Source organism: Ascidia mentula, chromosome 5 (genome assembly GCF_947561715.1).
Source record: "Ascidia mentula chromosome 5, kaAscMent1.1, whole genome shotgun sequence".
Classification (NCBI taxonomy): Eukaryota; Metazoa; Chordata; class Ascidiacea; order Phlebobranchia; family Ascidiidae; genus Ascidia; species Ascidia mentula.
In genome coordinates, this window is record NC_138570.1 from 19,427,802 (window position 1) to 19,442,616 (window position 14,815).

General features: G+C 39.6%; 1 protein-coding gene across 1 annotated transcript; it reads left to right on the top strand.

Annotated features, from left to right (window-relative positions):
• The first annotated feature begins 3,972 nt into the window (after nt 1–3,972).
• LOC145903145 (ryncolin-4-like) lies at nt 3,973–7,666 on the top strand. Its single transcript, XM_082991219.1, has 4 exons — nt 3,973–4,099; nt 5,189–5,288; nt 6,886–7,023; nt 7,291–7,666. The coding sequence occupies exons 1-4, from the start codon at nt 3,973–3,975 to the stop codon at nt 7,469–7,471; spliced, it is 546 nt and encodes a 181-aa protein (XP_082847345.1). The 3' UTR covers nt 7,472–7,666.
• Nucleotides 7,667–14,815: the final 7,149 nt, after the last annotated feature.

Sequence of the window (14,815 nt, forward strand, 5' to 3'; positions counted from 1 at the left end):
TTCATGCACTTAACATTCAATGCCCACTCACACATGGAACATTTTGTTCACAGAGTTGTCGAACAGAGTGGATCAACTGCAGAGTGAGCAGAACCGCACATCTAACAGTTAAGTTCATGCAGTTAACATTCAATGTCCACTCACACATCTAACATTTTATTCACAGAGTTGTCGAACAGAGTGGATCAACTGCAGAGTGAGCAGAACCGCACATCTAACAGTTAAGTTCATGCAGTTAACATTCAATGTCCACTCACACATCTAACATTTTATTCACAGAGTTGTCGAACAGAGTGGATCAACTGCAGAGTGAGCAGAACCGCACATCTAACAGTTAAGTTCATGCAGTTAACATTCAATGTCCACTCACACATTTAACATTTTATTCACAGAGTTGTCGAACAGAGTGGATCAACTGCAGAGTGAGCAGAACCGCACATCTAACAGTTAAGTTCATGCAGTTAACATTCAATGTCCACTCACACATCAAACATTTTATTCACAGAGTTGTCGAACAGAGTGGATCAACTGCAGAGTGAGCAGAACCGCACATCTAACAGTTAAGTTCATGCACTTAACATTCAATGCCCACTCACACATGGAACATTTTATTCACAGAGTTGTCGAACAGAGTGGATCAACTGCAGAGTGAGCAGAACAGCACATCTAACAGTTAAGTTCATGCAGTTAACATTCAATGTCCACTCACACATCTAACATTTTATTCACAGAGTTGTCGAACAGAGTGGATCAACTGCAGAGTGAGCAGAACCGCACATCTAACAGTTAAGTTCATGCAGTTAACATTCAATGTCCATTCACACATCTAACATTTTATTCACAGAGTTGTCGAACAGAGTGGATCAACTGCAGAGTGAGCAGAACCGCACATCTAACAGTTAAGTTCATGCAGTTAACATTCAATGTCCACTCACACATCTAACATTTTATTCACAGAGTTGTCGAACAGAGTGGATCAACTGCAGAGTGAGCAGAACCGCACATCTAACAGTTAAGTTCATGCAGTTAACATTCAATGTCCACTCACACATCTAACATTTTATTCACAGAGTTGTCGAACAGAGTGGATCAACTGCAGAGTGAGCAGAACCGCACATCTAACAGTTAAGTTCATGCACTTAACATTCAATGCCCACTCACACATGGAACATTTTATTCACAGAGTTGTCGAACAGAGTGGATCAACTGCAGAGTGAGCAGAACCGCACATCTAACAGTTAAGTTCATGCAGTTAACATTCAATGTCCACTCACACATCTAACATTTTATTCACAGAGTTGTCGAACAGAGTGGATCAACTGCAGAGTGAGCAGAACCGCACATCTAACAGTTAAGTTCATGCAGTTAACATTCAATGTCCACTCACACATCTAACATTTTATTCACAGAGTTGTCGAACAGAGTGGATCAACTGCAGAGTGAGCAGAACCGCACATCTAACAGTTAAGTTCATGCAGTTAACATTCAATGTCCACTCACACATTTAACATTTTATTCACAGAGTTGTCGAACAGAGTGGATCAACTGCAGAATGAGCAGAACCGCACATCTAACAGTTAAGTTCATGCAGTTAACATTCAATGTCCACTCACACATCTAACATTTTATTCACAGAGTTGTCGAACAGAGTGGATCAACTGCAGAGTGAGCAGAACCGCACATCTAACAGTTAAGTTCATGCAGTTAACATTCAATGTCCACTCACACATCGAACATTTTATTCACAGAGTTGTCGAACAGAGTGGATCAACTGCAGAGTGAGCAGAACCGCACATCTAACAGTTAAGTTCATGCAGTTAACATTCAATGTCCACTCACACATCTAACATTTTATTCACAGAGTTGTCGAACAGAGTGGATCAAATGCAGAGTGAGCAGAACCGCACGTCTAACAGTTAAGTTCATGCAGTTAACATTCAATGTCCACTCACACATCTAACATTTTATTCACAGAGTTGTCGAACAGAGTGGATCAACTGCAGAGTGAGCAGAACAGCACATCTAACAGTTAAGTTCATGCAGTTAACATTCAATGTCCACTCACACATCTAACATTTTATTCACAGAGTTGTCGAACAGAGTGGATCAACTGCAGAGTGAGCAGAACCGCACATCTAACAGTTAAGTTCATGCAGTTAACATTCAATGTCCATTCACACATCTAACATTTTATTCACAGAGTTGTCGAACAGAGTGGATCAACTGCAGAGTGAGCAGAACCGCACATCTAACAGTTAAGTTCATGCAGTTAACATTCAATGTCCACTCACACATCTAACATTTTATTCACAGAGTTGTCGAACAGAGTGGATCAACTGCAGAGTGAGCAGAACCGCACATCTAACAGTTAAGTTCATGCAGTTAACATTCAATGTCCACTCACACATCTAACATTTTATTCACAGAGTTGTCGAACAGAGTGGATCAACTGCAGAGTGAGCAGAACCGCACATCTAACAGTTAAGTTCATGCACTTAACATTCAATGCCCACTCACACATGGAACATTTTATTCACAGAGTTGTCGAACAGAGTGGATCAACTGCAGAGTGAGCAGAACCGCACATCTAACAGTTAAGTTCATGCAGTTAACATTCAATGTCCACTCACACATCTAACATTTTATTCACAGAGTTGTCGAACAGAGTGGATCAACTGCAGAGTGAGCAGAACCGCACATCTAACAGTTAAGTTCATGCAGTTAACATTCAATGTCCACTCACACATCTAACATTTTATTCACAGAGTTGTCGAACAGAGTGGATCAACTGCAGAGTGAGCAGAACCGCACATCTAACAGTTAAGTTCATGCAGTTAACATTCAATGTCCACTCACACATTTAACATTTTATTCACAGAGTTGTCGAACAGAGTGGATCAACTGCAGAATGAGCAGAACCGCACATCTAACAGTTAAGTTCATGCAGTTAACATTCAATGTCCACTCACACATCTAACATTTTATTCACAGAGTTGTCGAACAGAGTGGATCAACTGCAGAGTGAGCAGAACCGCACATCTAACAGTTAAGTTCATGCAGTTAACATTCAATGTCCACTCACACATCGAACATTTTATTCACAGAGTTGTCGAACAGAGTGGATCAACTGCAGAGTGAGCAGAACCGCACATCTAACAGTTAAGTTCATGCACTTAACATCCAACGCCCACACACACATCGAACATTTTATTCACAGAGTTGTCGAACAGAGTGGATCAACTGCAAGGTCAACTGAGTAACATTTCCAACAGTTGAGTTTTACTTTATTTAAATATAAATCTCACATATGTGTCAAATTCGAAAAACCTTTGCCCGTAACTCACGTCATGACTCGCTTCTGCCTCTAGTGGTATAGATTGGTATGATATCTACACCACTAGGGGCAGAAGCGAGTCATGACGTGAGTTAAGGGCAAAGGTATTGTCATACCCAACATATACGTCATCACGTGCGAATCAGAGAGGGTTCCATCTGGCACCGGTATATTCTGGTCATAATGCAGGTCGTGCAAATATTGTGGGGTTTTCACCGCCTACTTGCGTGTGAATGAGTTTAAATCAAATACTTCTGCCAATCTGATGAGTTTTAACCGTCTGCAGATCTCTGGAATTTCATATATTCTCTTCCACCGGTTTCCTGTAAAACTTCAGATATTAAAGGTCGCCAACATCTCATATCGGGAGAAGAAGTTTACTGTGAAGATGGATGGCAGGTATCGATAATGTGGTAAATATCACTAACACAGGGGTGGGCAATCCCTGGCACCAACGCTATGTTGTGTAAGCGAGGTGATTATGCACGCCATGTAATTTCCGATTTCACACTACAATACTTAACCATACGTCCGGGATTGTGTTGTTTGTAAAGGTCAGGAAATTACACATGAAAGTGAAAAGTCATATCTTGACATGGAGGTCATCTAACTTTTTTGGACCAATTCTCCGAAAATCAATGTCAAGTGTTTTACTTGATAAATACCAGGTGTTCCAGCGTCGTTATGATGGATCTGTGAGTTTCGATAGAGATTGGGTGGATTACAAGAACGGGTTTGGGAATCTATCAACAGAATTTTGGATTGGTTTGTATTCCAATAAAGCAATCCTTAACCAAGTACAAATGTTGCAAAACTTTGAATAATAGTTTGTTTTAGTTTAAAATGTACCGCTCTTCTGGCATAAAATATACGTGCTGTATTTTTACGACGTTTCGTCTGCCATTCAGCGAGACTCCATTATGTATTGATACCGCAATTTCAAAGTAAACTACACTAAAACATTAAGGACCACAAAAAGAAAAAAGGACACGTTGACACCGCTTGTCAGATCACGTGACAGAGCCAAAACACGAAACACTGCGGGAGGCGAAACAGTTACAACAAATTGTTATAAACTGCAGGAAAGTAAACACATTGGTCTTTGTCGTTAACGCATCCACTATTTTTGTGAATGTAAAGCGACTCAAGAAAGAGCCGCTTGGTGTGGTCCAACTCCTTTTCCAGAACTTAGGCTTTGTCGAAGGCAACTTCGTGTCAGCAAGACTGCGTTGGCCAAGCATGCGGTGACACTGCGATACGAAGTTGCCTTTGATAAAGCCCTTTCCAAGCTCTGGAAAAGGAGTTGGACCACACCAAGCGGCTCTTTCTTGAGTTGTTTCACATTCACAAAAACAGTGGATGCGTCAACGACAAAGAACAATGTGTTTACTTTCCGGCAATTTATAACAATTTGTTGTAACTGTTTCGCCTCCCGCAGTGTTTCGTGTTTTGCCTCTGTCACGTGATCTGACAAGCGGTGTCAACGAGTCCTTTTTTCTTTTTTGTGCCCCTGAATGTTTTAGTGCAGTTTACTTTGAAATTGCGATATCAATACCTGATGAGGTCTCGCTGAATGACAGACGAAACGTCGTAAAAATACAGCACGTATATTTTATGCCAGAAGAGCGGTACATTTTAAATTGCAATATGCCCGGCAGCAACAGGAGTTCCAGGTTTGTTTTTCTGAACACATTGTTATGACTTGTGCACACCCAGTTAAACATACAGGCCTACCAAGCAAAACGTTTCAAGCACGCTACGTAACAATCCTAGAGTCAATATAACAGTATCAGTTAATCCAATTTAAATTCCTGTGTTTTCAGCAATATTATTACAACCAACAAATGTTATCAGGTTTGGAGAAACTGCATCAAATCACCAGTGCGTCCACTAGATGTCGTCTTCGTGTTGACCTCCAGGATTTTTCCGGAGGTCAAGGTTTTGCCGAGTATAGGTAAGACTATGACGTATTTAACGTTTTCAATCTAATGCCATTGTTTCAACGATAATTTACCCGATGCTGCCAGGTCGTCATAACTAACAAAATCTTAAAATATATTAGGGAAATACCCCCCTTATTACGTCAGATTCACAAAATTCGGGATTTAAGTTTGAAGCAACACAGAATATTCTTGCTGTGTTTCAATGCATTTACTCAGTTCGGAATAATTATGAAAACAAAAAGTTTAGATACCGCACACACATAGGGATGGTAATCAACTCGTAACGACCCCACATCACCGCTCTTGAGGTTTGCGCGATCGCTTGGTCGCGGATTGCCGGGACCGAACTCAGTGGGGCTCGGATTGGGTCGAATGTCACCTTTTTGCGCTTAGAGAATGTGGCTGCAGAAAATTTTCTTTCCCTGGATTCCAAATCTTCTGAAGCGTATAGGCATATGGAAGTCAGTTCAAGCGAAATTAACCACGGCCAAACCGTTTGACAATTGATGGCAGCAATTCAGTGAATATTAGTGTTGTGTCCCACATCGATATATGGGATCAAATGGTTATTATATTCTCCATCTAACACCCATGCATAATCCAGTGTTTGAAATTTCGATTTTCTGCCCAACATGCTCGGCTCCCAATGTTTTGAATGAGGCAACAAAAATCCCGTAATCGCGACGTGTAAGACGCTGACACAACTTGATTGTTAGTGTATAAGTTGTATAGTGTAAACACTCTGTGTTCTCTTTGCCCACCCCTGGGTTAGCTGCTGGTCGTTGCGTGGTTGATTGGATATTGTTGGGTCTCTATGCAAGAAAATGGGTGCATTGGCCTGCAGAGTTAATTCCTTGGCCAGTGGTTCTTATCCGGTGGGAAATTTTAGGGTTGTAGGTGGATAATTGGTCGGCACCGAAATACACAAAAGTAGTTGTAAACGAAATATAATGATCTTTTTTCACTGTGTGTTGTACACTTATTGGTAATTGGTAATGCCATGCGGTAGAAAAAGTTAAAAAAGTATAACAGATATAACGAAAATACAATATTTAAATTCTTAGTTAAAAAATGTAAATACCAGTGGGAAATAAGGATTCCGTTTACACTGGAAGTAGGAAATGAGATAAAAAAGGTTAAGAACCACTTAAAAAAGGTTAAGGAAAATCTGTTGCCCAGACGAGTTTATGCGGTTGTTGTTGCCCAAGTCCTTGTGGTAAAATCTTGAGTGCCAAGTACTGACCTTTGCCAAAACGTTGCATCTTGACTGGAAAGTTAGAATTATCCGCTTTGTTCTTCAGCTACAATAAAGCCTCCTTGTAATCCTCCAGTCGTTTGTGAACTTAAAGTTGAAAAATAACTGGGTTTCCTTCTGAAAACTTCCAATCCCACTCTGTGTTTATTGCTTAGTTGAGAAATAATTATCCCACACAACACAACACAATGTATGACACATGTCGTTTATTACGTCATAAAGGGTTTTATGTTTAACAATCATTTCCATGAGCAACAAACCAATGTAAGCGGATTGATTTAAAACAACAAATTGTCCGTTGTTATTTAAATTACTTTGCATTAAATTAAAGATTATGACATTGTTGTTTTCAGTACTTTCAGCATTGGCGATGAAGGAAGTTCTTACACAATTACTATATCCGGATATTCGGGGGATATATCAGATTCCATGGTTGGGTCCTACAGTCTAAACGGGATAAGATTTACAACACGCAACAGAGACCATGATGCGTGAGTAATAATGATACAACGTGTCTGATTATATTTCTGTTTTGCTAACGAAGTAAATCGAGTTGAGTCAAAAAAGATGAAATGCATTTCCTCAAATAGTTGATTTTCGTTGACAAAGTTAACAGCCCACCCTAAATCAACAATTGTAAAAATCAATTGCTCTGAAACAGGGGGTTGCGTTAAAGTTTTAGTTAAACACAAGTTTTAACTGAGTTTAAATAAGTTGTAACACAGATTTATTGACAACCGACTTAATTATAATTGCAGGTCAAGTGTTAATTGTGCTGTGACTCGTGGTGGAGCTTGGTGGCATCGTAGTTGTTCATATTCCCAACTCAATAGTATGTGGTCGAGAACTTCTACTAGTCGCAACACTATGAGTTGGTACTGGTGGAAAAACTCATTTGGCGGAATAATGAGTTCTAAGATGAAAGTGAAATGCGAGTAAATGTTGGGGAGGTTTAAAGTGACGAAAATTAACATTGCGTCGTTAGTTACCATGGCAACGTTGTGTTGATTTACAATTATTGACAGACATTGTAAATACTTTCACCAGTTTTGATAAAGGCTTGAAATCGTAAATAACAGGAAAGCAATTATACCGAACCGAATTTATTCCACAAATCCTTACAATTTTTGTGTTAAAAGCGAACTTCACCTTTTTTGCATGTTTGTTATTATCATGGTATTTGTAGGGCGTTACTTAAAACGTCTACACAAATAATAACACTGCCGTATATCTGACTCCTGATAAAAAGGCTGCTATCAAACCCAAAGTCAATCGATCAGTTTAATACATAATAAACAAGCGCACGAGGATTAACAATAACACGTTACAAACCACGCGTACAAAAAGTCTCTGTCCTATATGTCCTTTGTCCTCTGTCCCTTCGTATCTTTTTTACGCAAAAGACATGTGGCCTATATAGAAAATGCACACCGGGTTATTTGAGTTCGGATTACCACGTGACACATTTGAAAAGGCGGCTTGTTGTTGGAAGTGTCAACGAACGAATAGCACGTTCGCCGTAAATGAGTTAAACTTGGTTTACAGCGTGATTATTATCCGACGTTAATAAAAAAACGGTTGATGCCAGAAAAACACAACGTAATAATTGCAATTATGACGTCGACACTACTTATTATTACATTTTGTGTGTTTCGGAAGCCACTTCTTCCATAGAATTATGTCAACGTGTCAATTAGATATTGACAACATCTTCCGTTTTATCATTCCTTGTATATCATGTCGTTGTTGTAATATCGCATGCAACCGTTTCCATGCTTTATGTTGATAATCCATGTAAATATAAACATTGATCCATCAGATTTGACAGTTGATTTCTGATTCGAGGATGTCAGTAAATTTGATTCAGTTCAGTTTGACTTTCTCTGATGAACCTTAAAAATGCAGTCACGCCAATTCACCGCTAATATTTACAGAAATGTGCGGATATCGCGGCGCCATTTCTCCGACTTATGGGAAAGGTTTAATGTGAGGGTAAATTGTGTTATAACAAGCTTTCTTGTCAACACCCAGGTCCTCATTGCAGCCCAAATGATGACGTCACGGCCGTTGGCCTTCGAGTGGCGTCTGTCACGTGTTTTATTTGTGTTGTTGTTTTTGTCTGTTCAGTTACCTGCCTACCTCTGCGCACACCTTGCTGCAACTCATTCTTACTTGTCACTGATGATGAACACAGTGGTGTTTGAAACATTTGCTTCGGCATGAGTAGCATACTAGCTTTGGCTTTCCTTTACAAATCATTTTCTTGTCACCTCCCAAGGTTAGACCTTATACACTCTTGTGTAATAACCTAACTTAACACAGCAGTTTGTGGAGGACACAGACGCGTCTGATGCGTCTGCCGGTTGCATTCCATGGCAGAATGTAAATGGCATGGAGAGAGTGAAGTTTTGTAGAATTGTTCAAGGAAATTTTGATAGAAATTGAATTACAGAAGTATGCCTTGATTTGACTTGTCGAGTTAGGACCTCCTCTTGTCTACGCAATCGGGTCAAAAAAAGTATTTTGCCCCCAGGTCGGACATTATTTCAGTAAAAAAGTATTCAAAAGTGTCGATTGGTTTTGTGAAAAAGTAAATCACAAAAACCTCATGCAATTTGCAATTCAATGTTGTCCCCAAGCCTTTTTCTGTGCAATGGTAAAAACATTTTTGTCGGGAAAGTTGCTTTGGTTGCCCCCTGGGAGCTATTTCTGCTATCCTATTGGGCATAAGATCCTCCTGAATGCTCCTCAGATCCTTGCTGCGTTTTGTCCAATGCAGTTGCAATGATTGTTTTTTTTTTTGAATATTTAGTGCTAGTGTGCCTTCATAGGTCATAAGCCACAGGAAATGTTTTTGAAAAGGGTTTCCACCTTCGCGACCCATCATCAAGTCTGCCAAGAAAGTCTCGGTCTGACATCATGTTGGTATAGGTATCGTCATCAGTGTTTAGTTCTTGGATCTAACCTAGTTCTGGACTATGAGACGAAACTGCGATCTCTGTGATCCATGAGACCACATGTTAGGATCTAGGAGACCAAATGTTGTAACCCAAGAAACCACATTGCGATCTGAGTTGGACCGAATGTTAGGATCTGTTTATTTGTGGAAAGTGTCGCAAATATATAGGAAGATATCAAAGACGAGGCGGAAACAAAGAGATAATTGCTGCGATTACGCGACAAAGGGGACTTAAAAGAAGTAGCGCAAGTTGAATGGCGTAACGCAAGCGAGATAACTAGCAATGTCGTCAGAAAGACGGGTGTAAATGTAAAAGAGTAGAAAGCAGTTTCAAAAGTTTAAACAAAATATTAAAATGTTTCGAAGCATGACAAGCTGAATTTACATTCTTTGGCAAAAACGCAAGTTACTCAGTATGTGTATTAATGCTGAAAAGCCTCAAAACTTTAAACAAGAAATCCAAAGCTAATATGCTGCTATACATTATGTGCAAACGTTTCGATCATCAGTGCAACTTGAGAAAGAGTTGCAACCAAGAAAGCGCTGAGGTAGGCAGGCAACTGAACGGGCGAAACATAAAAACACTGCAGGGACTCACGTTTGCAGAAAGAAAACACTCCCGACTCCAATGACTATCAAAAGAATATTTGCCACGAACTACCTTTACAACCTTATAATTAGAACAATAATACATACCTCAGACCACTACACGTAGGCGCTCAATGCAGCCTTCTCCCCACTTGTCAAAGCCTACCCTCTGTCATAGTCTGCGCTTAGCTTATTCTCTTTTCGCTCCCCTCTTAGCTTATGGTCGTGGCGATATTTATATCTTGGTCGAAATGAGGAAAAAATATTAATATGGACAGGATTATTAAAACGTCGATTTGATTATTGAACCCAAAGCTGATTTCCATATGTCAGACATTTACCCATATGTGTGGGAGAAGCGAAGCGATTACCTCGAAATAACATATGCACGTATACGCGGCGGAAATACAGTTTGTCACAATTAACAAAGAATAATATAAAGTTTTGCTGCAGGAGTCCCCGTTTCGAAAATGTTTGCCGGGTGGTTGTAAGGTGTTGTACGTGCGTCATGGATTAGCATGCTGAGGTTGAATCATTCCGAACATCTTCATCAATCGTAGCATTTAAGCGTACACTTACGGAGATCGTTGAATGGTTGTCGTAATCTGTACAGATACTCGAACAAACAATTTAAATTTCCTAGGCCCAAGTTTCTACATAGGTTTCGCGCGTTAATATGACTTGTCTGGTATACTTCAATTTTTACGTGACAAACAGCTTCGGTTTTGTTGCAATGAAGCAAGTGACATTTAATTTAAGCGCAAAACAACAAGGACAAAAACCTGAGGATAATTTACAAATAATAATAGCTTTGCGTATTGTCATGTGTCAAAAGTTCGAATCAACAGTGAAAAAATATCAAACATGTCTTTAGTAATTTCCAGGAAAGGCATTCGATACAGTCCACTAATCACATTAAATCAAATCATGTTTATTTTGCAATAAAAGCAACTACGCGTATGAACAATATACAAAGAAATTAAATGCCATCGGCACCGATAAAACCATAAAGGTTATGAGCAATGCATGACTCCAGGCTCAGTAAACAAGTGTATGGCGTCTGGTCACTTGCGAAGTGGAGGCGTCAGTTGCGCCGTGCGACTAGCAGTCTCGTGCTGCTCTTCGGACTCGTTGTCCGGTATAGTGAAAGAGATGTGTGCATTGAGTGAATGCGTCGCGACCAGCGAAATAGCCCTGTGATTGCTCACTGAAAACACCATTCTGTACAGATGAAATTCTCCTGTTATTTTCCTAATGACAAGTTGATCAATTTATACAAAAGTTTACGTTTTGGAATTAAACATGACAACAGCAAATCTAAAATCATTGTTATACCGTATCCTACATCACAGACAACAAATAGGGTTATCCGCTGATCTTCTGGCATAAACGTGCTGTATTTTACGACATTTCGTCTGCCATGCGGCGAGACTTCATCAACAGGAATTTCAGGATTATCCACGTCCGATGTTAAGTCAATTTCGAGTACTTAGTCCCGCAAGAAGCCGTTAGTCCCGCAATAAAAAAATTTTTAGTTATATCCGCACGACATTATATGAGGTTGGCATAACATGACGTAACCATTAAAATGCTGGTTAGGCATTACCTAACAATGATCCACATTTACTTGCGTTATGTCAGAAATTTTCCCCATATGTGTGGGTGTAGCAAAGCGATTACCTCGAAATAACATATGCGCATGTACGCGACCTAATTACGATACACAAAGAATAACAAAGAATAATATAAAGTTTGATGCAACACTTCAGAATTTAATTTGGGGGATTTCATACTGATACGGATCCCATAATGTTTAATACAGATTAAATACAGAGTGCATATAATACAACTAACACTAAAAATTGGGATGGTGCCCTCAAAACCATTGGAGCGTGCAATAAATTGACTTTGTAGATTCAAATAATTGTGGAATTTCAGATAAAATAAATATATAGATCACTCCATTCAAAATTTTAACGATTATATTTTGGCTGAAATTAAAATAACAATTATTTCCTATCTCTAAAGTTAAAAATTGTGGTTATTCCCCTGCGTGGATTTTTTCAGCGATAAAAGGAGTTGAAGAAAGAAAAGTTTAAAATTTTCCCCGATTCCACGTTCGTATAATGAATAACCTTAACGTGTTTCTCGACACCGTTGATCGAACTCTTGATGTAAGGACGACTTTGGAAAGATATCGCGCTGAAAAATATGGTAAGTGTTTGTCTAGAGCAGGAAACTCTTTGCTACGGAACTCCGATATGAATTTGTGAATATATTTTTCTCCGGCATATTTATAAGTTTTTTGCATATGCAGAACGGCAGATCTTATTAGCAGCAACTCGACAGACTGTAAGTTTGCAAAACAATAATTGACAAAATTGAGCAACAACTGCAAAGCTCCCAAATCACTGTAGCAATTTTACACAACATAAGTTTGATTTCCTGCCATATCTTCACAGACCTCCTACGCAGACCCCAGTTTGGAACCTCGGTCTAGAGTGCATCTTTTTAATATTCTTCTTTATTGTTACTTTACACAATATTTTGGTAAAAACTCTTTGGTCTTTGTTTCAACCGAATTCGGTTGAAACAAGGTTTCAACCGAATGCGAATTTGAAATGTTTAAACTGTGTTAAATAAACATGAAAAAATGAACGTGTGTTACGTTTCAGAAAGCTTGCTACAGCCATGGGTAACAGAAAGACATAACAGCAAGCAAAGTCAACTAACCACAAAAGAAGAACCAACAGTTGAAAAAAATGTAAAGCTTCAAAAAGAAATTGAAAGTGTCGACAGCATGCTTCAAAAAGCTAAATTAATTCGAGAAACTGGTGGAGAATCATCAAAACGTTCCTCTTCTGCCCCAACCCAGTCAACAAAACAAGGATGCAGATTATGCACGAAAGGAAACAGCCCCATGCATAAGGTGTTTATGGTGAAAACAAACAAACAAAGCATTGGCCATGCGCCCGACTCATATATCAAGAAGAAAACCTGATCGGGATTCGTGCCCAGGACATCCTGGGTTCAAATCCCGGTGTGGTAAAAAAAAGAAAGTAACTAGATTCTTAACGTTATACCTCAAAGGAGGGCAAATTCACACAGTAGGGGACAATTTACATTTCATCAAATCTCCAAGTAACTGATAGAGACGGACTTAACACTGAATGTATTAAATTTGAGGCCATTTTATCCCAAAACCATCAAATGTGGTTGTTAGCCGTAATATTGTGTTCATCATTCTGGAAGCAATGGTAAGTGATCATCATTACAGGCAAAACTACTTCGAATCTGATGAACGTCATATTCTGAAAAAACAAAATATCTGTAAGATGCGCCTTCCTGTGCTCCAGCTTCACCAAAGCAGATACAACAATAACCAATCCATTGATATATATATATATGTGTGTGTGACCAAATCAAGCGATGGGAAAGAGTGTTTGACAACTTGTTACCTCTGTGCACATCTTTTAGGTGGGGCGAAAAGTAAAATTTAGATTATGGCCACCACAGTGTTCGCCTGTGCATCGAAGCGCGCCATTGCCTTTCTCGTGTTGCGGTTGCCGCCTCATGAACGAGTGTTTTGCTTGTCTCAAGTTTGACTGCGCAACTTAATAAAGCATCAACCAATTTGAAACCAAATCGATTGAATCTGTATCTTCCCCTGCCTAAATATACAGTTGATTGGTTGATTAACCGGTGCAATAAGTGCTTTGTGTATGACCCGTTAGTCTTGAGATGTGCGTTGAGCTGTACGGTTGTTTTTAGTGTCGGGCGTTTACTGGAATTGTAAAGTTTGGGCTTCGCAGCCAAGGCATTGCAGCCGAGCTGGATCAACCACTTTTCCAGACAAGTCGGAGCGAGATCTTAAAAATCAAGCTCCGGGTGAGGTTTGAACTCACGGCCCTGGGCTAACCAGGCCCAACGCTCTACCAACTGAGCTACAGGAGCTCAGTGGCTTCACGAGGTATATTGTGGCCAAGGTACACTGATGCGCAAGCGCACAACTTGTCATGCGACCTTCACATACGTAGAGGATCTCCACCACCGTAATCAGACAACGCAGAAGTAATATCACGCTTTCACTGCCCCCCAAGTGAGAAGATCCTGCCTTGCTATGCGAAAGCATGTATTACTACTGGAATTGTATGTACGTTTTATTGTCGTTTTTAACATTAGTCCGTTTAATAAAGTCAGGCGCCCATTTAGTGAAACCAGTGCAACTCCATTCGCCCCACAACCACATTCCTTCACGCCTCACTACAAACTTGTATTGACTTCACGCTCAGCGCCTACGAAGAATTTCCCCACTTTTTGCAGTTTTGTGTCGTGACGTCAATTGTGTTGCCAACGTTCTATAGGATGTTGAGCGATTGTAGTCATTATATTAATATTAGACAAAGCATTAAAAGGTTTAATTTTTGGTATCTGAATAGTTGCGCATGCAAGAGTTTGTTTGAAAGCAGAGGATTAGGAAAAGAAGCAACGCATAAGTTCTTTAATATTAGCGATCCGTCATCCGCCTGGTTTTGTTAAAGTGAGAAAAGAAATTCACCTGAAAACCAGGAGCAAGATACGAAAATATTTGTGTGTGATATTTTATTTGAATATGTACATGTTGTAACTTGTATATTTAAGCGACTTTTTCCACCGTCTTTCATCCAATTCAGAAGTTAGGTTTTCAACATATTTAATTCGTCTCAATTCAGTGTCAACCATTGGTATTTAGACAG

Bases quoted from the DNA above. Each gene is read 5' to 3' on its own strand.
- LOC145903145 (XM_082991219.1), top strand. From the start codon at position 3,973: ATGTCAAGTGTTTTACTTGATAAATACCAGGTGTTCCAGCGTCGTTAT. The intron at 4,100-5,188 runs GTTTGTATTCCA...AAATGTTATCAG, and splicing joins ATCAACAGAATTTTGGATTG to GTTTGGAGAAACTGCATCAA. The intron at 7,024-7,290 runs GTGAGTAATAAT...TTATAATTGCAG, and splicing joins CGCAACAGAGACCATGATGC to GTCAAGTGTTAATTGTGCTG.